Raw genomic sequence first — 21,913 nt, 5'->3', positions numbered from 1 at the left:
TCAGGAGAAAATCTCATTGTAAGTCGAGGAAGATCTGTGCTTCCATGGTCTCAAAGTTTCTCCAGCGAGAAGTTTATTAACTACAAAGGGAAATCAATAGCAACTTTACAATAGAAAAACCCAGCGCACGCCATTTTAAATCAAGGCATCAAGGCTAATTACCATCACCATGATGAACGAGATGCATTGACATCGTTTCCCCTTGTGGTAGTGGTGACAAGATCATTAATCAGTTTATGGTGTGTTGAAGAGGGGACTGTGATTAGAAAATAGGGCCAGCCCATGAGGTCTGTTTCATCAAGAACTTTGGAAATGAAGAAGGGGGGGGTGCAGCTAACACTCATTTGGCTCATCAAGTTCTGATGAGTCTTGTTTGTTTTTAATTTCATGACTTTGGAGCTGCCTATTGTAAACCAGCCTCAAAATGGCTGGAAGAGAAAAAGCTGGGCAGCGAGTAACAATAGCAACAACCCCCCCCTCCAGGCAAGGAGTCAGGTTCTGGGACTCCAGGTCCAGCTGGTTACCATGTGTCTTTGTATTTGACCAGCAGGCAAGGCAGTGATGGAGAGCCTTTATCATTATAGCAATATGGTATTAAAGAGATTTTTAGTGCAATTCAGGGCTCATACCTTTAAAAGGAAGTGTGTTCTGCATTGCATTAGGATTTTAGATGAAGTCGGCAAGCTAACAGTGCCAGAGCCCAAGAAAGCTCTCAAACAAGATTTGTTTAAAGGGGGGAGAAGGGAAATAAGAAACCACAACCCCTCAGACAACTATAGGAAACTACCAAAAAACTCTACTTGGTCAGTAATGGTTTTATGATCTATAAGAACAATTACGAGGAAGTGTTTAGTAAAAATGTACTTTCACAAGTTACCGTCTCAAATCCTAAATCCTGAGAGAAATGGCTATCAAAACTTCACCCTAAGAAAGCTTTCTGAACCTCTAATACTGTGAGTGTCTTCCTCTGATTTCACATGAAACAGTGCCGGGACTGCTCAAGAGGAAGGTGGCTGAACTCGGTATCCTACTGTACCTGTTCTTCTGAGAGGATATGGCAGGAATAAAGAAAGCCTGGGTTGAACATCAAAATATGAAATAAATGCCTCATGAAATCGCAAAAAAACCCCCACAGAACCTGGGTTTAGTTCCTACTTCATCCCTTACAACCTAGGTCACAACTGACAACTTGGGACTTTCAAGTTTGCTTTACCTATAAAAACACAACAGATGTGCTCACTAGGTACACTGCAGCATTCCTTAAAAGATCAAATAAAATAATATACATGGCAATGTTTTGTAAATTATGACGTACTGTGTAAATACCAATTACATCAGCTTTGTGGCTAAATTACTATAAGCACAGCTTGAAAATCTTTTTTAACCATGCTCTGGGTTGATGCATCCCACATGGTGATGTTACTGTATGTAAACACTTCTAGAAAAACTTGGGAATAGATTGCCTGCCTGGAGCCCAACTGCCAGTCACAAACTTTTTGTCACGGTGTCAAAATGAAGGTTTTTCCAATAAGATGAAAACAGAGAGGGAGGCAAACCGTAAGAGACTCTTAAATACACAGAACAACATGAGGGTTGCTGGCGGGGTGTTGGGTGAGGGGATGGGCTAAACGGGTGATGAGCATTAAGGAGGGCACTTGTTGAGATGAGCACTGGGTGTTATATGTAAGTGACGAATCACTAAATTCTATTCCTGAAAACCAGACTACACTATATGTTAACTAACTTGGATTTAAATTTTTTTAAAAATGAAGTTTTTCCATCTACGAATACCACCAAAGAAAGGCAAAATCTATTAGCTTCTTTCCTATGCAACAAAGATATTCTTTGTAAGGATTTTCATCTGTGTGACTACTGACACATGTGCTGAATCTTCTTTTGCAGAAAGACTGTTGTATACCCTTGCAACTATTCGCCATTTTAAAAATCACACCATGATGAAATTGTGAGGGATGGCGGAAGGCCTTCTCACATTCAGAGGGTCTCTCTCCAGAATGAAGCCAACGATGTTGAGAATGTTCTCTGACTAGAGGTTTTCAGTGGGAATTGCACTCATCAGCTTTCTCTTGAGAATGGAGCTGATAATGTTGAGTGAGGTAGGAGGGTCGGCTGAAACATTTCCCGCACAGCTTACACTGGTAAGGCCTCTCTTGGGCGTGAATTCGATAGTGTTGAATGAGGTGTGAAGTCCTGCTGAAGGCTTTGCCACAGTCACAACACTGACAGGCTCTCTCTCCGATATAGTCATGTTTCCGCTGATAGCGAATGAAATACGTCTTAGTGCGGGGCAACCTAGGGGGAAGAGCTTTGGCTGCCTCGTGGGCTTTGAGATGTTGGAAAAGATGCACATCCTGGATAAAGGCTCTGCCACACTGGAAACATTCGAAGTAGTCTTCCTGACCCTGAGTTCTTACACGGCCACACGTGTTTGTGTGCCGGGTGAAAGACTTTCTACCTTTACTGCATCCACGGGACTTCTCACTGGAATGAGTCCTCTGACGTCTGGTGAGGTGTGGCATGAGGTTGAAGGCTTCTCCACATCGTTTACATTCAAAGGGTTTCTTCCCAGCATGCAACTGCTCATGTCTCTCACGAGCTCTTTGGGTGATAAAAGTTCTTTCGCAAAATCCACATCTGTTGTCTCTGTTCTCTTGGAGCAAAGGCTCATCAACCACTGGCTGGGGGCTGGTGACAATTCCAGGAGTAGCACATTGCTGGGGGTCCTTTCCTGGAGGACCTTCTGACTGTTTAGTGAGATCTGAGCTTCTTTCAAAATCATCACTGTCACGGCCTCTTTCCTGAGCGGGGGTCTCGGGCTCACTCATCTTTATAGGACTTGAAAGTTTCTCCTGGTCGACCTGGTACAAGTCTGTTGGACCATCAGGAGAAGACTCTCCTTCGTGGACACTGAAGAAGTTACCTACCTGTAAATCCTCCATTCCCACCCCCAAGGATGGCTTTTCCACAGGCAGGCTTTGCTCTGGAGTTAGATCTTTGGTTTTAGGTCTTTTTTCCCCATCTAAAAGAAATGTAAAATTTCCTCTATTCTTTCCTCACAGAGACACATTGTAGAAACCGAAGAAAGGGAACAAAAAGAACTGGTCTCCCGCAGATTGACAGGGATTTAAATGTTTTGCTAAAAGTTTGGATTTTCTTCTGAGAGTAGTAGTAGTCAAAACTTTATGCTTTATACAAAGGCGACCCCCTGGGTGGTAAAGAAACTGAAGCCAAGGAAATCAAAGGTGGCATCCTGGCAGACATCACGGTGTGTGGGCAGAGGACAGATGAGATAGCAGAGCCAGACTACGATCAGGCACGCATCAGGATGGGGATAACCAGACCCATCACAGTGGATTAGATGTTTCAGGAAATGGTCTTTGAGGAGCTGACTCAAACATGGAGGACTGAGATAGCTGTTCTGCCAGCTCTCCTCACAGAGTCCCCCAGACCTGTCCTCTACAATCCCAGCACCGGCCTCCACGAGCTTTAGCCTGCAAGAGCAGACTCCCGACTGGTTTCTCTGCTGCTCTTCCTAAAGCCCATTTTCCACAGAATCGCCAGAGCGGTCTTTCTAGAACAGTGCTGCCCAGTGGAATGCCCTGAAATGAGGTAAATCATCTATATTTTTGCCATCTGATACGTAGCCACTAGCCACACATTGGTAATGAACACTTGAAATGCGGCTGGTGTGACTGAATTTAAATTTATGTACTTTTAATTGGTGTAAATTCAACTACATGTGTCTAGTGGCCACTACATGAGACAACACAATTCTATGGTGTCAACAATAACACCTCATTCCATGGCTCAAAACCTCTGTCTGTCTCCTCAACCTCATCCCCTGTCCCCTCCACCTTACTCAGACCATATTGCTTTTCTTCCTGTTTCTGGAACACCCAAGCTCATTCCAACCTTGGGACCTCTGAATTTGCTATTCCCCCTGCCTGTAACATTCTCCCTCAAGATTTCTATGTGGCTCCCCCTCCGTCTCGTTCAAATATTCCTCAGTGAGTTCTTTCCTGACGGTCCTGGCTTCAGCAGCCTCCCATTTGTCACTGTCTGCTTTACACTCAGACTCTATTATTTGCCTGGGTATCAACCATCACCCCCATTAGAAGGCAAGCTCCATGGGGAAGGGATTTGTTACTGTATCCACAGAACCTAGGACAGGGCTGGCCCACCACAGAGGCTCAGTAAATATGTATGGAATGACCGAGTGAGCCAAAGAGTGAAGGAACAGACTAAAGAAGACACTGAAGGCAACACAGAGGCAGGTAGAAGAGTCCCCACGGTAGATCCTTGAATTTTATTGGGACATCCACTTCTCTGCCCACACAGGACAAGGCAGGGAGGGCTGCACTGATCAGCACTGGACTGGGCACAGCTACTGGTTCAGGAGTGGGACAGGACCCAAATGGAACACTGAAGCTTCCTCACTCATGACAATGCTTCTTGGACTCACCTGCTTTCTCTTTCTCTTTCTTTCCCTGTCTCTCTGTCTCTCTCTGTCTGTCTCTCTCTTTCTCTCTCTCCTTGCATGGAAAGAAGAAAGCAGATCTAGGATTTGTTGGCAGAGTGACAAGAGGAAATGAAAGTAGGCCTTTGATAACATCACTGAGCCCCCATTTCCAATGATCCCTGAGGTCCACATGAGCGGTACTATAAGCTAATAATCCCCCCTCCGGCTTATACAGTGTTGGTGTGGTTTTCTATTGAGAGGCACTGAAGGACAACGACGATCCTGGCTGATACACGGTGACCCAACTCAGAGAAGGAAAGGATTTCATAAAGATGGCAAATGTTATCATATTGTAGCCACAGAGTTGGAAAAGGTAAAGTCTAGAAGGTTCTTGTCCTGAAGTCATAACGATGTTGGTAGAACACAGTGTGAGAGAGGGAGAGGGAAAGACAGAGAGTGTGTGTGTGTGTTGGCAAAGGTGGGGGGATGGAAACGAGATTGTGGGGGTAAAGGAGGGAAGGGGAGGGGAGCCTCTGCATGTCAAATCTGAAGACCTGGCATGAGGGAACATAGGAGGCAAGTGGAAGGAAGAGTGGTGTCATGCCAAGGTTTTCTCTTGTCTGAGTTAAAAAGGAAAGACCTGGGACTTCTAGCTGCAGAGGTAAGGGCGTGAAAAAGCGCAGGGGTTGGAACACTAGAGAAAAGGGAAACGGCGTTCCTGGAACCAGGCAGGAGAAGAGCTCAGTCAGCAAGAAGAGAAGACAAAAGGAGGTACTAAGTGCCCACAGGGGGTGAAGCCTCGAGAGCCCTGAGTCAAGCGCACCTACCGGCCCCCTCCCTGGCCTGAGCGGACCCTGAGGAATGCCCTCTGACCACAGCTCCCAGCCCCCAGCCTGTCTTCCCACGATTCCGGTTTCCAGGGGCTCTCTGCTCTCTACTCACCGCGATGCATCTCTGTATCGCTGTCTTCCTCCCTCACATGTGACTCCTCCTCTTCCAGCTGTGAGATAATGTCGGGTTTAGAGAACTGGTACCCTGTTGAAGAAGGAGACTCATAACTGGGGGATTCTTCCCTGACCCACAGCAACTCCCAGCCTAGGCTCTAAAGACTCTGCGATAATAAGGAAGATGCAAATGCACAAGAAAGAAAGATGAAGCCCATTTCTAAAGATTGATCCGGGCCCAAGGGACAGGTGGCATTGTCTGGAGCATTTTTGGTTGTCACAAGTTCAGAGAGGAAGGAAGGCTATTGATATCTAGTACAGGGGCCAGGGAGGCCACTAAACATCTTGAAATGCCCAGGACATTCCTCCACAGCAAGCAACGATCTGGCCCACATGTCAGCTGTGCCACGGCTAAAAAACTCTGCTCTAGAATAAAACCCGAGGACAGTGTGCTGGGCCCTCTACTTCAGCCTGGGGGATCTGACGTCATAGCTGCTCAAAAAGTAAACGACATGTGGTTCTCTTCCTCCTGTGATACCTTCATTCCCTTGGTCGTGAAATGCTCCTTTTCCCCTACTTCTTTATTTCGCAAACTTAAGTCATTTGCATACCACCTGCCATGGTCTGGATGTTCCTGTCCCTGTAAAATTCATATGTGGAAATCCTAATGCCCAGTGGGGTGGTGATAGGAGGTGGGCCTTTGCGGGGTACTTCAGTCATGAGGGTGGAGTCCCCATGGATGGGATTAGTAACCCTATAAAGAGAGGCTTCAGAGAGATTCCCTGGCCCTTTCCACCAAGTGAGGAGACATCAAGAAGCCTGTGACCTAGAAGAGAGCCCTCACCTGACTGTGCTGGCCCCCCGATCTTGAACTTCCAGACTCCAGGACTGTGATAAATAAAGATCTGTTGTTCAGAAGCCAGCCATTCTGTGGTGTTCTATTACAGCAGACCAAATGAACGAAGACAGCACCTCGTTATTTCCTTGCTTACTGTCTGTCTCACTGCACTGGCATTAATAACATCCACAAGAACAGGAGTCCTCATCCATTACCTATACCGCAACCTGGCACGCTGACAAATTTATTACTGACCCTCCCATTTCAGCCCTATCTGTGTGCCATTTATAGTAGTGTTTAGTGTTTAATACTTTTATTTCTTTTTAAAAAATGTTTATTTATTTACTTATTTTGAGAGAAAGAGAGCATGTGTGCACAAGTGCACAGGGGGAGGGGTAGAGAAAGGAGAGAGAATCCCAAGCAGTACACAGCCTGATGTGGCGCTCAATCTCATGATCTGTGAGATCATGACCTGAGCCGAAATCGAGTCGGACACTTAGCTGATGGAGCCACCCAGATGCCCCTTAATGCTTCTCTTTAGATCACCTCTTTTTTTTAACTTAAATACACTTAATTTAAATGGAAGCTTTATATCAACGTTAAAAACAGAAACCACTGTTATTTGCAAAAAAAGAAAAAACCCTTAAGGTAGTAGAGCAATAGCTCCACCAGAAATGAAGGTTACTGAGTGCTGCCGGTCTAAGGCTTAGGGCCTCAGGTCTGCTCTCTCTTTACTCAGATGGGAGACCAACAAGATTTACTACCCAAAATACCCTTGGGTCTAACCCACCATACCCACCCCACACTTAGGAAGACAACATCCTGGGTGATATGTAAGATCTCAACTAACCCCAAACCTTCAGTGATGCAAGTGGTCAAAGCATCACAAGACAGAAATGCCTCTGGGTCACCGCATGAGGGCTGAAGAGGTAAAACTGATTTATTCCCTCTATTTTAAGTCACAAATATGGTAACTGAGAGAAGAGTTACACTGGAAAAGGCACTCTTTTTTGCCTTCTTTGTGACCAATAAAAGTCATGGTTCACATTACACACTCTTGTGCCAGGTTTGAGGTAAGGCACCCCCAACCCCTGCCCCACCCCCCAGGTCTCTGACTTCACAAGGACCAGAGCACCAGCTTGCTGCCAGTGGAATGCTGTTTGGTTTTGATTGTGTGTTTCAGGAGACCTCAGGGCCCCCCAAAAAGCTACTAAAATGAGGATCCTGACACTGGCAACAAAAACATGTAGCCTGTCAGGAGAGGCAAACCACCTTGCCTCTGGATGTGAAGAGAGACTGGGAATCTCTGACTCTAAAAGTTTAAGTCCAGCAGAAGCCTTTGGAGCTCCTGAAAGTTTCATCGATTCCTTCGCGCATTCAAAAAACATCACCATGTGGGTTGCCTGGGTGGCTCAGTCAAAGTGTCTGACTTCAGCTCAGGTCATGATCTCACAGTTCATGGGTTCGAGCCCCGCATCAGGCTCTGTGCTGACAGCTCAGAGCCTGGAGTCTGCTTCAGATTCTGTGCCTCCCTCTCTCTCTGTGCCCCTCCCTGGCTCATGCTCTATCTCTCTCTGTCTCTCGATAATAAATAAACATTAAAAAAATTTTTTTTTAAATCACCATGAGCCTTCTACTGCACCAAGACCTGATGAAGCAAACCCCTGTCTGGCAGTACAGCTATTTAATTTCAGGGAACAGACCCTGGGGCTGAACCACTTAGGGTCACACCCCAGTCAGCCACTTAGTAGCTGTGTGGTTTTAGACAAGTAATTTAACTTTCCCAAGACAGTTTCCTCATATGTAAAGTGGCAGTAATAAAAAAAATAACAAGAAATATATCTCCCCCTCACGGAACTAATATGAGGAATAAAGGAGTTAGGACAGGTGCAGTGCTTAGACTAGTGCCTGATAACACATATTAAGTACTCAATGTTACCTCTATGATGAGTAACTGAATTTGATATTAAAATACTGTCCCTGGTCTGGGTTGAGATTCAGACATGGTGAATCACCGTTACAGACGTTCCTGACATGAGGAGAGGAAAGAGGTGAGAACTACTGCCTTATCAGACAGAAACCAAGTTCCATGGAGAAGACGGCCTTACCTAAGGAGACCAGGTTCCTGTAATTCTCCAGCATCACCTCCCGGTAGAGATTCCTCTGAGCAGCACTAAGGTAGGTCAGTTCCTCCAGGCTGAAGTCCACAGCCACATCCTGGAAAGTCACCAACTCCTAAAATACCAGAAACAATTCTAAATGATCAACATCCAGAGATTATCCTAAGGGGGGAGAGGAGTCTGATGAGAGAGGACTGAACATAAAGCATTCAGACCGGCAGAAAGCTTCTAACCCAAGTGTTGTAATCCAGAGGGTGTAGGGACTTAGTAAAGTACCCTTCTGTCTTGAAGTACAAGGAAAGAGGGAAAATTTCTAAGACAGTTCCTGCTGCTAACTACTACAAGTTTGGATTGGAGGAAGAAGATCCTTTTAAGCCACCTAATAAACAAATAATGAATATGCGTAACTGGAAGCTGAGCAGTATACCTCAGCCTCAGGAATCAGAGACTTAAGTTTAAGTCCTGGCTCTGGTTCTTATCGTCTTTGTGAGTGTGGGTACTGAAGCCTCCGTGACTCATCTGTAAAACCCAAAGAGCTCATAGATATTCAATCATATTAACAGAGAAATGCAAATAAAAACAACAAAGTACCATTTATATCCATGCAACTGACAAAACTTAGTAAGTCTGACAATACCAAATGTTATCTAGTATGTGGACCCATGGGACCTCTTGCTAGATGCTAAAGGAAATGTAAATTGGTAAACTACTCTGGACCCAGAAATTCTATTCCTAGGTATATTTGTTCATGTGTATTTGGAGACAGATATTCTTAATAGTGCTGTTTGTAACATCCAAAACCTGGAAACAACCCAAATGTCCGTTTAGAGTAGAAGAAATGGTAGAGTCACAGAATGGAATAATATTCCAGCAATGCAAACCAATTAACCACAGTTACACACAACCATCTTGATAACCTAAGGTTAAAAAGTGCATACTAGAAGACTACATGAGAATATGATACACACTTTATTAATACACATCTCTTGTGTTTTCAGGAAAACATTATGCAGATCAATGAACAACTGATTTAAACTAGAAGTCATGTACTGGCTGCCCAGCAACTACAGAGGGGTTTATCTGGCTTTTATTATGATTTTTTTATTATTTTAAATATTTAAAATTCATATTAACTGCCAACACCAAAAAAATTGTAGATTTAATATTATTAACTGGAGTTTTAAAACCAGAAGTCGGAAGACCGGAGACCTGAGCCCACATTCTCACATGGCACCACCCACTGAAGCTGAGCACAGCTGCTCCTTAGATGGACACTGTAGGGACAGAGGGCCACTCACAGGAGCAGATCTTCTAGAGCAGTGTTTCTCAAACTTTTTTTCCTTGTCTCTCCCCTCAAGGAATCTTTTTAGACTATTTCTTCCTAATCGCCAACCCCCATGAGGCTTTTTTCTGGTTCTAAAGGAAACGCAGTGTATTGATTTCATTAATTTCATTATTTATGAATTCATAAATTCATTAATTCCATTAATTATCATTTAGGTTTCAAAATATGATTTAACATGAACATTAAGGAGAGTATTTTTGAAAAAAAATAAAACCTCTCAACAGTACTATGTCCCTATATTAGCTGCCATTTGTTTCAAATATAAAGGAGCATAACAGTGCAAACCACATGAGGGTTGTTTTAAATAAGCCAACACTGGGCATAAACTGGAATACTAAGAAAACAAACAAACAAAACAATTAATGCAAGAAATAGAAAAAGAGGGAAAATGTCCTGGGATGGTGATTAAGAACAACAGAGAAAAATAAAGCAGAGAAGGATATAGAGTCAGGAACAAATTTTAAACAGGGTAGCCAGGGAAAGGCTCACTTAGGTGATACTTATATAAAGACTTAACAGAAAGTGAGAATGTGGTTTAACTGGAAAGGGAAGGTCTGGAAATCAGGAAGGTGAGATCCCCATTTGGAGAACGAAGTCAGAAGAAAGACTGACTCACCTGGGGTCCAGCAGATAAGGGGTTTTCAGACATCTCTGTGTCCTTCTTTTGTTTTCTGGTGTTCCTCTTTTCGGCAAGGACAAAGTCCTGAGCAGGGAAACCTTGAAGGGAGAAAGGAATGACCACGGAACTGAGTTCAGTCTGGCAGCACCCACAGACACAGAGAGTGGCTTGCCACCCCACATCAACCCCGCCCCTGCCATAGAAGACAGCAGCAGTCCTGGACTTCCTGTAAGAGAAAAACCAGAGAAATCTTTCCTCCTCTCAATATAGCAAGTTCCAAAAAAGAGCTCTGGGCGTTTCCCAGCTCTAAACCCTTCAATGACTCCCCACTGCCTTCCACATGAAGTGCAAGTTCCCTTTTTACCAGTGGTTCCCAGCCTCACTGTTCAGTTTCTCAACTGTAAGACGGAAATAATAATACCTATGCTCGGAAGGGATCTTATAAGGATTAAGCATTACATGTGCAACACACACACAAAGCATGTTAAAGTGGCAGCTCTTCAAGCTTTTCCTACATCTTTTTCATTCACTGATCTAGAAGACGGCCACCACATTCCCCACAGAAACCTGCACCTTGAAGGCCTGCCCTGCCTGTAGTCTCTTCCCAAGTGCACCTTTCATCAATCTGTTGTTTCTTCCTCATATCCTAAGGAGTTTTCTTTCCTTTTCCCTGAATTCGAGCTCCATTTGTTAATAGCTCTGGCCCTTTGGCCAAGTTTTTAACTTCTGGGGCAATATCCCCTATGTCCACCGGAGGCAGTATAACACTATGGTTGGAGTATAGATGCTGCAGCCAGCTGCGGGATAGGAATCCTGACTGCCGGGTACAATTGTGGGCAAGTTATGCAACCTCTTTGTGCCTCTGTCTCCTGTACAAAATAAGGTAGTAACTATTTCAAGAGCTATTAAGAGAAGTAAATAAATTAGTTATGTATAAAACACCTAGGATGTAGTACATTGGAAGTATCCAACGTGTTCGCTACTACCGTCTTCCAAATTCTTTCAAGGGATGAAGGTGCACAGAATTGGGTTAGTAACGATCCTTAATTCACGATATCCGTACTAAACCACGCATGACCCTACTTATTTTAAATGTATTCATTTACAAGTATAATTAATGCCTGTGAATTCACTACCCAACCCCCAATCTAGAACATTCCCAATAACTTACACCTGCTCGTGTGCTTTTTCCTGTCCACAACCCAGCCTTTTCTCCAGAGGTAACTGTAGTCTTATATTCATATTTTTTGTTCCTTTGTGTGCCTCTATCTCTCCCCCTATCCATCTCTCTCTCCCCCTCTCTCTATATAATACTCCTAAACAATACTTTGTTTTTAGTATCATTTTTGTTCAAAGGACTATGAGGAATAAATGGCTTTTTTCTTTCACTATTAAAATACCCTTCTTTCATTATTAAAATCCCAATCTGGTAACTTGAGTTTCCAAGAGCCCACATTTTGGTAGAGGTTAAACTTCCAGGCCTTGTTTATCTCACATTTTATACCCTCATTTTTCTGGCTGTGTGTATTGTTTTGTTTTGTGTTGGTACTAAAGTTTAGGCTGGATAATAAATGGAGCAGGGGACAACAAAGCTGGAGAGAAGGTATACTCTCAGAGAAATAGTAAATATTAAAAACTTTTTTTACATTTATTTATTTTTGATAGAGAGAGACAGAGCACAAGTGGGAGAGGGACAGAGAGAGAAGGAGACACAGAATCTGAAGCAGGCTCCAGGCTCCCAGCTGTCAGCACAGAGCCTGACGTGGGGCTCGAACTCATAAACCGCGAGATCATGACCTGAAGTGAAGTCCAACACTTAACCGCCTGAGCCACCCAAGCACCCCAAGAAATAGTAAATATTAAAAGCAAAAGCCAAGCCCCAAATTTCTTCCATCTCCTATGAGGCAGATTAGACTGGATTATAAAATTCATTCACTTATTCTTTTGACAAATTTTTAAATGTATTTTGCTAGAGAGTACGCACATAAGTAGGGGAGGGGCAGAGAGAGAGCGAAGGAGAGAGAGAAACCCAAGCAGGCTCCACAACATTAGTGCAGAGCCCAATGTGGGGCTTGAACCCATGAACTGTGAGATCATGACCTGAGCTGAAGCCAGGAGTCAGACACTTAACCGAATGAGCTGCCCAGGCGCCCCTGACAAGTTTTTATTCATCTCCTTTTACATGCCATGCACACAGGGATGTTCAATAAGTGGAAATGGCAGTTGCTTCCTTCCTCTCTCACCTTTCTCCCCACATGCTTGGATCAAGCCGGCCACCAGGGCTCCTGCCTCCTTGCTGTTCTTAGGCTGTTTTGACCTCACCCAGGTCTGCACCTCCTCCGGTAGGGTGCTCAGAAACTGTTCCAGCACCAGTCGTTCCATCATCTGCTGCTTGGTGTGGGTCTCGGGCTGCAGCCATTGCCGGCAGAGCTCCTGGATTTGGCTCACAGCTGGGTGAGGCCCAGTCACTGGAAGATACTGAAAATGCCTAAACGTTTGATGAGAAGCTTTCAGAGCCCCTGGACTGCTTATGGGGATGGTTTCTGGATTCTCTTCTTGATCATGTAGGTGGAAGAGCTGGGGACTCTTCAAGATAGCCAAAACGTCTGTCACGTGCACCATCTTTACAGCTTGGCCCTTCATAGGATGGAGATACTCTAAAAGGCAGGCTGCTACAGAAAACACTGGTGTGGAAGATGGTGGGTGGAATTGTAGCGGATGAAAGCAGGATACGGAAACCCAGGACCTGCAGAAATCATGTAGAGAGACTCACAAATGGCCTGCACAGTTGGGACTGGACAGTGGGGTAGAGGTGATTTGAAGCAAAAGGAGTTACCACATTTCACACAAATGCCTAACTACACATTTACAGAAATTTGTACCTCTCCAGATATGATGTTACTTCAGTCCCCTCCCCAGGTCTACAAAATTCATGGGCACAGGCTAGAAATATTTCAGAAATGGCACTGAAGGGAAAAGAGACTTGAACCTCAAAACACAATGAACTGTATTAATTTGATCCACAGAAGAACTTCACTTCAAAAATTAAATGACTGTGTATTATACAAAATAAGGAAACAGCCTTTCTAAATTTTTTTAAACATTTATTTATTATTGAGAGAATGAGAGAGACAGAGCATGAGCATGGGAGGGGCAGAGAGGGGGGGGGACACAAAATCCAAAGCAGGCTCCAGGCTCTGAGCTGTCAGCACAGAGCCCAACATGGAGCTTGAACTTACAAACCATGAGATCATGACCTGAGCCGAAGCCAGACGCTTAACCGACTGATCCACCCAGGCGCCCCAGGAATCAGCCTTATAATATGTATACCCTACAAACAACTGGATTCATTTGCAAAATATTAAATCAGTTAGAAAAAGGCAAATAAGAGCAAAAAAAGTTAAAAGATATAAGCAGGTATTGTGCAAATGGCTGAACAGACACGAAATGGGGCTCAACTGCATTAGTCATCAGAGAAACAGGAATCAAAACCACAACGAGCTATCACAACACAGGATGTTCTTGTTGAAAAGAATCAGACAATAGTAAGTGTTTTACAGGAGACAATTAAACATTTCATTTTAATTCTTTGGTCAAAATCCAGTCTGGGGTAAAGTATGAAAAGTATTTTTTTTTTCCTAAAAATTTTCCTGCCACTACAAATAAAAATTCGCTATCCTCCTTCTTGCTTTAAAAAAAAAAATGTTTATGTATTTATTTTGAGAGGGGCAGAGAGGGCGCATGCGCATGCATAAGCAGGGGGGAGGGCAGGGAGAGAGAATCCCAAGCAGGCTCCCTTCTGTCCCCAAAGAGCCCAACAGGGGGCTTGAACCCAGGAACCAGGAGATCACAACCTGAGCCGAAACCAAGAATCAGATGCTTAACGAACTGAGCCACCCAGGCGCCCCTGTCCCCCTTCCTTCTTGGGATGTGTGACGTCCCACCCTAAATTGAACTTCCAGGTGTGCAGCCCAGGGAAGGACCCTAAGAAAGGATTAGTAGAAATGAGTGTGGGATCACACCAGCCTAGCCTGCCTCCCTACACTAGCCAGGTTCAAGGCGAGTAGGGTGTAACAATTCTTCCTCCTGGCCCACAAAGGGAAACTATGACCTTGAAGGGTCAAGGCCTCCAGGTCTCAAGTACTGAAAGAAAGCTCATGGGCCTGCCTCCTCAGAGGGCACCTTCAGCATCCCTCCATTCTTCATAAATTCTTAACTCTCCTTCCCTTAAATTTTTATATTTTGGATTTCAGCCTTATCTTATTCCTACATCCATACCATCCAAGTTCTAACCAATTACTTCATAGTTTTGGCACCTTCTATTTCTTCCCAACACTCTTTTACTCAACCTTTATTTTTTAACTCTTAATACCACTATAATCATCTGCACAGAAAGCTCTCTAATGTCAATCGTTTCACAACTTATTTCAGTTCTTTTCCACGGCCATTGGTCTACTTGGGTTTTCCACTTTTTGAACCCAAGTTTAAAAACATCCTTTTTCAAAAAAACCGTCCATTTGCTTGAAATTGAAGTATACTAATACATGATTGCACACAGTATTCTCAGAATATTAAATCCCTTAAGTATGCAACTTTATCCTTTACTCATCAGTGATGCTGCTTTATTCCTAGGTTTTTAAATTTCTACTGTTTGTTCTTTATTGCCACTTTCTCTTTTTCACCCCAAGTACCACCTGCTAGTTCCAAGGCTATTATTTTTGTTTTCTCATGTATTTTTATTTATTTTCATTATTTTCTTACTCCTTTTTTTAGAGTTTTATAATTTTTTGTTTGTTCATTTGTTTGGGGGAGTTTGGGAACCTCTTGAAAAAAATGTATAATTTATTTTCCTTTTTCTTGACTACTGAAAGCTGTTAATTTGGGTTATACATCAACATTTAGGGATGTCACCCCTCTTATTTTCATTATTTTCTAAATAATTCATAATTGCACTCCGGGAAACATGAGGGAAATCATGTTAAAAAGTAGTGACAAAAGCAGCTAAGGTGTTAAATATTTTTTTTAAAAAGGGGGGGGGGGCTAAAAAAAGTCCCTATTTAACATGTTAAAAATACTTAAAAAAAAAAAAAAAAAAAGGAGACTCTTGATTTCAGAGTGGGGAAGAGCTTTCTGAGAAGCAGGGCTGAGTGTCCGGAGAGATCCCGGGTGGGCAGAGGTCTTGGTGGGAGGAGAAAGCAAGGACTGAAGGGAACGAATGGAAGAGAGGCACCGAGGCAAGAGAAAGGGAGTAAATCAAGGCAGGCAGGGAGCAGGGCAGAGCCGAGGACGGAGTGGGACAAGATAAAGAGAAGGAGCAGATGTGAGGCGGGGGAGTCACGGGCTGGGAAAAGAGGGGCATGACCAGGGCAGGGAGGAGAGACAGACAGGACTGGTAGAACTGAGGTAGAGGGGAGCACTAAGAGGGAGGAGCGTAGAGCTGAGGGAGGGTGAGAAGATGCCCTGTCTTCAGACCCGCCCTGGGTCTGAGAGCAGAGAGACATGGCCCTGATCCCAGAGAGGAAAGTCAGAACTGGGGGCTGGGGCCCGGCATGGATCGAGGGTGGGAAGGAGTCGGGGGGTAGAGGGGTGAAGGGGGCCGGGGAGGGGCGTGTCTTGAGGTCTATGGGCGGGGCCTGGCCCGAGAGGGGCGTGTCCTGTTTGGGGCGGAGCCTTGGGTGGGGGCGGGGTTTCAGCCAGGGGGTGGGGCCTGAGGTCGGGCATGGAAGGACCTGTGGCTGGGGCGGGCCCTGGGCCGGTGGGAAGGGTCCTGTCTGGTGGGGGAGGGTGCTGGGGTCTGGGCCGGGAGGGGCGTGTCGAGGTTTGGAGGGGCGGGGTCTGTGAATGGGGGTGGGGCCGGCAGGCTGAGGGAGGACTTTAGCCTGAGGGCTAGGAGGGCAGTAACCAGAGGCCAGACAACTGAGGTCACAAAGGCGCAGAGAGGAGAGGCCACGCCAGGGCGCCGGTGTCCCTCAGCTCCCTGGTCTCCTCACACCCCATGTCCCACCCAGGCCCCTTCCCCACGAGGGCTACTTCCCGTCACCCTACACGGAGGCTCCACTCACCCCACTTCCTCCTCCCCAGGCACAGCTGCGCTGGGCGCCGCACTGTGGCGTCGCACCTCAGGGAGGCCTGCGCCACCAGCCCCGGGGCTTCTCGTGCCCTCGGGTGCCCGCTCCTCGCTCTGCGTCTCCTCCAATCACGTCCCCCTCCCTGTCCCGTCCCGGGCTGCCCGCGCGCCGCCCACACGCTGGCCCCGACGCCCGCGCACGCTCACCTTGCCTGCCTGGAGCCTCGCCTGACTGACTGACCAGCTCGCGCTCAGATTTGGCGCCTACGTTGCGGCGCATGCGCCCTGCAGCGTCTGCGCGTGCGCTCTGTGGGGCCTGCGGAGCAATGCGCCTCAAAATCTAGGCCGCTCCTCGCTGGTTCCGCTGGGGGGCGCGGGAGGACACCCATGACAGAGATGGGGGAAGGGGAAGAAGGAAGTGGCACCAGGGTCGCCTGAGTACTTCAGGTGCTTTCCCTGGCTTTTTGGTTCGTTAATATATGGTTTGCAGAGTTTTAGGTAAACCAACAGTATGAGGTGAAAAGTCTTCCTCCCCTCCCAGTGTGTACCCCATGATGAGGGAGTGTGGGGCAAGGTGAGGGCAGAGTACAGGCCAGCAGCACCCCCACCCCCAAAGTGGGATATGTGTGATATTCCTTGGACATTCCTGGCTGCCCAAGAACAGGGGAAAGGGATTTAAGTGCTTGCCGTGGTGATATGGAAAACTAAGGCAAATGAAAAATTAAATTCCCTTACTGCCTACAGCCCATTGACAAGTCCTTGACACTGGCACAGTGGCCTCCCTCTAGGAGCTCAGCTGCCTCGATGATGACACTTTGCTAGGGACAAAAGGGAATCTTGGCTTAACGTTATCCTGACACCCCCACCCCGACCCCACAGGATCCCGTAAGTCTACTTATTTTATTTTGTTTTATTTTATTTTATTTTATTTTTTATTTTTAAAGTTTATTCATTTATTTTGAGACGCAGAGAGAGGAGGGAAGGGAGAGAGGGAGAGAATCCCAAGCAGGCTCTACACTGTCAGCACAGAGCCCCATGTGGGGTTCCAACTCATGAACTGAGATCATGACCTGAGCTGAAATCAAGAGTTGACCTCCTAACCAAGTAAGCCACACAGGTGTCCCAGGGTCCTGTAAGTCTACTTGCACATAAAAAAAAAAATTCCTTTGGAAACTTCCTTTGTCTCAACTCCCGAGATATATGTGGGCAATCATACTCCAAGCTTATGGCTGCTGATATATATCCAAAGGGTCCCATGACTGCGGTTTTACTAAAGGGTAATAAGTGGTGTTTTCCTAACAGTAGCTAGCCCCTCAAGGTCCTGGAAACCTTGCTTCCAAAATTCCTTAGAGACAACGCTATCCCTAACCCCCTCCCAACCTGAGGATGTATAATGAGTTACCCCTCACAACCCCAGTGCAGCTCTTCCTGCCCATGGGTCCTGTCCCAGTGCGTTAATAAAATCACCTTTTTGCACCAAAGACGTCTTCAAGAATTCTTTCTTGGCTGTCAGCTCCCAACCCCCCACCATCACCCCAAAACTTCATCACACCACCCACCAATTTTTTAAGCCCATGAAACATGTGGTAACCACTGCGATTAGTTTGTGTCCTTCCACATTTCTTTATGCATGGTGTGTGTGTGTGTGTGTGTGTACATATCTTCCGCACATGCATATAAGCACATAGGATCATACATATATCTGTACTAGAGTATATATTCCTGTACATATGCATGTATCAATAATATTAATGAATGTATTTTAAAATATGAAATATTTTTATAAATATATAAAAATTAACTATTATATAGTACAAATATTTCTTGTATAATATATATTATTTACATATGTAATATGATATGTAATGGAAATATGTAACTATACAATCTATATTGTTATAATACATAGGTTCACTATTATACATATTTATACGTTTTCATAAATATAAGACATATTTTTAGGTTTGTGTAAGTACTCGTACTCCCATTTCCTCCCTTTTTTAGACAAAAGATGGCACACTTTACCCGTTGTTCTGTGCCCTTATTTCTTTTCACTTACCAGTATGTCTTGCAGAGCTTTTCATATCAGTACAAAGAGAGATTGCTCACTGGTTTTGGTTTTTAATTTTTTAATGTTTATTTATTTTTAAGACAGAGAGAGACAGAACACGAGCTGGTGAGGGACAGAGAGAGGTAGACACAGAATCCGAAGCAGGCTCCAGGCTCCGAGCTGTCAGCACAGAGCCTGACGCAGGGCTCAAACTCACGAACTGCGAGATCATGATCTGAGCTGAAGTCGGATGGACACTTAACCGACTGGGCCACCCAGGTGCCCCTCACTGTTTTTGAATAGCTGTTTGGGTGATCTTGTATGGTTTTGACTTCAGTTATTTAACTAGTTCCTCACAGTTGAGTTTTCAGTACTTTCTCCTGCGACTAGTGTTGAGGGCATACTCTTGACCTTCAACAATTGTGCTGGTGTATAAATCTACAGGTAAGATAAATTCCCTGGCACGGGGTTGCTGAAGCAAAACATGTACATGTCTCTTATTTTTCTAAGATTTTATTTTTAAGTAATTTCTACACCCAACATAGGGGTCGACTCACAACCCCAAGATCAAGAGTTGCACGCTGCACTGACTGAGCCAGCCAGCCCGGCACCCCATGTATGTGTCATTTTGAGAAAGGTTTCTAAGTTGCCTTCCATCAACACTATTGCATCTTAGACCCCCACTACCCTTTGTGAGCGTGTCTGTCCAGGGGCTCAGCTCAGGTGACACAAGGAAGCCCTGGATGAACCAAGGCTGAGACAGAGCCCCGCCTTGCCCAGAAAGGCCCAGAATGGCCAGGCTGCATCTCACAGATATGGGAGCACGGGCCCAGAGGAACCAAGGACCCCTGAACTGAGGAGTCTGGGATTATTTTGGAACCCTCATTGATTCTGTGGATATCAAGAAACTGACTCTCAAGTTTATAGGAGAAGCAAAAAGACCCAGAATGGCCAATACGATATTGAAAGAGAAAAACAGTGTCTGAGGACTTCAGCACTTGACACTACTGGACTTTCAAGACTTACTTGTGAGAAAATTTAATAAAGGGAAACCTCACTAAAATGAAGTTAGGAGACCAGAAGGGGGAGCTCTCACTCTAAATCAAGAATTGTGGATTACACACTCCGCGAGAAGAATGCGGCACAGGGAAGAATCATCAATTCCAGGCCCCCACAGGGAAAGATGGACACTGCATCTCCCACAAGATACTGACCACCCCTGCAACTCAGCCAGTGACAAACCATCACCACCCTGAACCCCTGCTTTTTATCCAACGGACTTTCATTCAGAACAACCCCTCCCAACTTCCTCCTTCTCCATAAAAAGAAGTTCCTCTCCTTTGTCTGCCGGACTAGCCTATGCTTTTTGCAGCAGCTTGCTTGGCCCGAACTGCTATTCTCTGCTCTTCCCAATTATGAAAGACATTTTCAGATGGTAAATGAACTGTTTTATTTTTTAAGGTCAACACTCTAAAGCTAAAGTAATCAAGATAGTGTGTACTGATGAAACAATAGACCAAGCCATCAATGGAACAGAACAGAGAGCCCAGACACAGACTCACATAAATCTGATCTTTAACAAAGGAGCAAAGGCAGAGCAACAGAGAAAACACAGCCTTTTCCACAAACGGTGCTGGAACAGATATCCATACACACACACAAAAATGAACCTAGACACTGACCTTATTCCCTTCACAAAAAATAACTCAAAATGGATCACAGACCTAAGTGTAAAATCAAAACTATAAAACTCCTAGAAGAAGACATAAGATACACATAACCACATCCTGGCAGAGTAAAACCCACAAAGTCAGAACACACAAATTCCCCATGTGGGGGATCCCCCAGAAGTGTTCCCCTGTGTGTCTTATCTGGAAACCAATGATTCCAGAATCATGCAAACTGTCTGAGCTTCAGTTTACCCCTCTGTGAGGGCGAGGGTGGGGTGGGGGGTGGGAGGTGGGAGGAAGGATAATAAGTTATTAAATGTAAGGATTACACATGATTAAAAAGTTTTCCTCAACCCTCTTAGGATCCCAGCTGGGTCTGACAATTAACAGGAGAAAAGTTCACCAGTTCAATGTAAGTTTTCTGTGACATGAGAGCCTTCCTGAGAAAATGAGAAAGACGCATTTTATGCTTGGTTTGATGAAGAGTGGACACTCCTGGAGGAATCTGACCAGTTAAAGAGTATGACGGATTGTAGGAAACTGTAGCAAGGCCTGTTTGTTAGAATTCTTCTCATTCTCTTTCTCTTCAGAGATAAAGATGTCCCTTTCCTCCTGGTATAAGGAGGGAAACTTTCACATGAGAGTTTTATAACCTGTTTCAGGAAAGAAGGTGGAGGATGTCAGAGTGACCTTATTTCTGGTGTTTTTCTCAAACTCCTTGAGGTTCAATACGCCAAGGTGTCATATTCAGGGTATGTTATCCTGAACCCCAACACATAACAAGTGATTAAATAATGTCTGACCCCACTATAGACAGTTTGTGTACTGGCTACAATTTTACCATTATTAGTGGATGAGAGTCAGGAAGCATCTCACTCCACCTCCTCTCCTGGATCACAGCTACCCTGAATCATTTCCTCTGGGTAGGGGCTTCACCTGGCCTCAGATGTCAGCTCTCTGCCTGGTGCCTCTGCCCCATGTACTACAGCCCCTGAGTCTCAGCCAGGACTTACAGGAAAAGGTATATGACAGTTGAAAGGAAGATCAGAGGATCACAGAACTTCACACGTCAGAGCAGCAGAGACACAGGGGCCTGGATTCCTGATCATGGGGTGGCCTGGTGGTAGGGGCTAAGCCCTGCAGAGTCATCAGTCATAAAATGATCCTCAGGCTGAAAGAGAGCCAGCTCACACTGTTAAGCATTCAAAGCACGAAAAAATAACATAACTGCTAAGATAAAGGAAGTGCTAATTAACTTGATGTAGATTATCATTTAAAGAAATATACCGATATAAAACATCGTACCTTTTAAAATGTACAATTTTTATTCATCAATTACACCTCAAAATATGGGGGGGGGGGAACAAAATTTCTTTTTGTTGGGGGAAAAAAGACACAGTTACAACCCACCAGCCATTCCTCCACACCTCCCAACCTGTACACAGAGACCCCTTCAGGCACTCCACACACACACTCAGACCACACAGAGAACCTACCATTACCCAAACAACGCTCTTTTTAAAATAGAGATTCTGGGCACGACAAACACACACGTTCAGAAATACATCCACACACTCAGAACAGACAAGGATACACAAACACACACATAAAAAGAAACACACACATATTTTGAAATGAACCCCGAGGACACCAGGAAATAACGTCACACACACGTCCGCAGACACGCACACGCCCAGGCCTGCAGGTCTCTCCGGGAACACGGACACGCATGCGCACACGACCGGGGACACATGCATCTGCAGAAGCACAGCTTGCAAACCCC

At 45.0% G+C, this 21,913-nt stretch overlaps 1 protein-coding gene across 1 annotated transcript; it reads right to left on the bottom strand.

Annotated features, from left to right (window-relative positions):
* Positions 1-1,925: 1,925 nt before the first annotated feature.
* On the bottom strand, positions 1,926-16,695 carry ZIM2 (zinc finger imprinted 2). The gene is made up of 6 exons (XM_060652713.3): positions 16,618-16,695; positions 12,587-13,089; positions 10,341-10,441; positions 8,368-8,494; positions 5,420-5,512; positions 1,926-3,037 (listed from the first exon to the last, which is right to left on the bottom strand). The coding sequence occupies exons 2-6, from the start codon at positions 12,984-12,986 to the stop codon at positions 2,055-2,057; spliced, it is 1,704 nt and encodes a 567-aa protein (XP_060508696.3). The 5' UTR covers positions 12,987-13,089; positions 16,618-16,695; the 3' UTR covers positions 1,926-2,054.
* Positions 16,696-21,913: the final 5,218 nt, after the last annotated feature.

The sequence above is a fragment of the Panthera onca genome, chromosome E2 (genome assembly GCF_046562875.1).
Source record: "Panthera onca isolate mPanOnc1 chromosome E2, mPanOnc1 haplotype 2, whole genome shotgun sequence".
Taxonomy (NCBI): domain Eukaryota; kingdom Metazoa; phylum Chordata; class Mammalia; order Carnivora; family Felidae; genus Panthera; species Panthera onca.
Note: the sequence above shows the minus strand (reverse complement) of the source record. Positions and strands in the feature narration are given on the sequence as shown.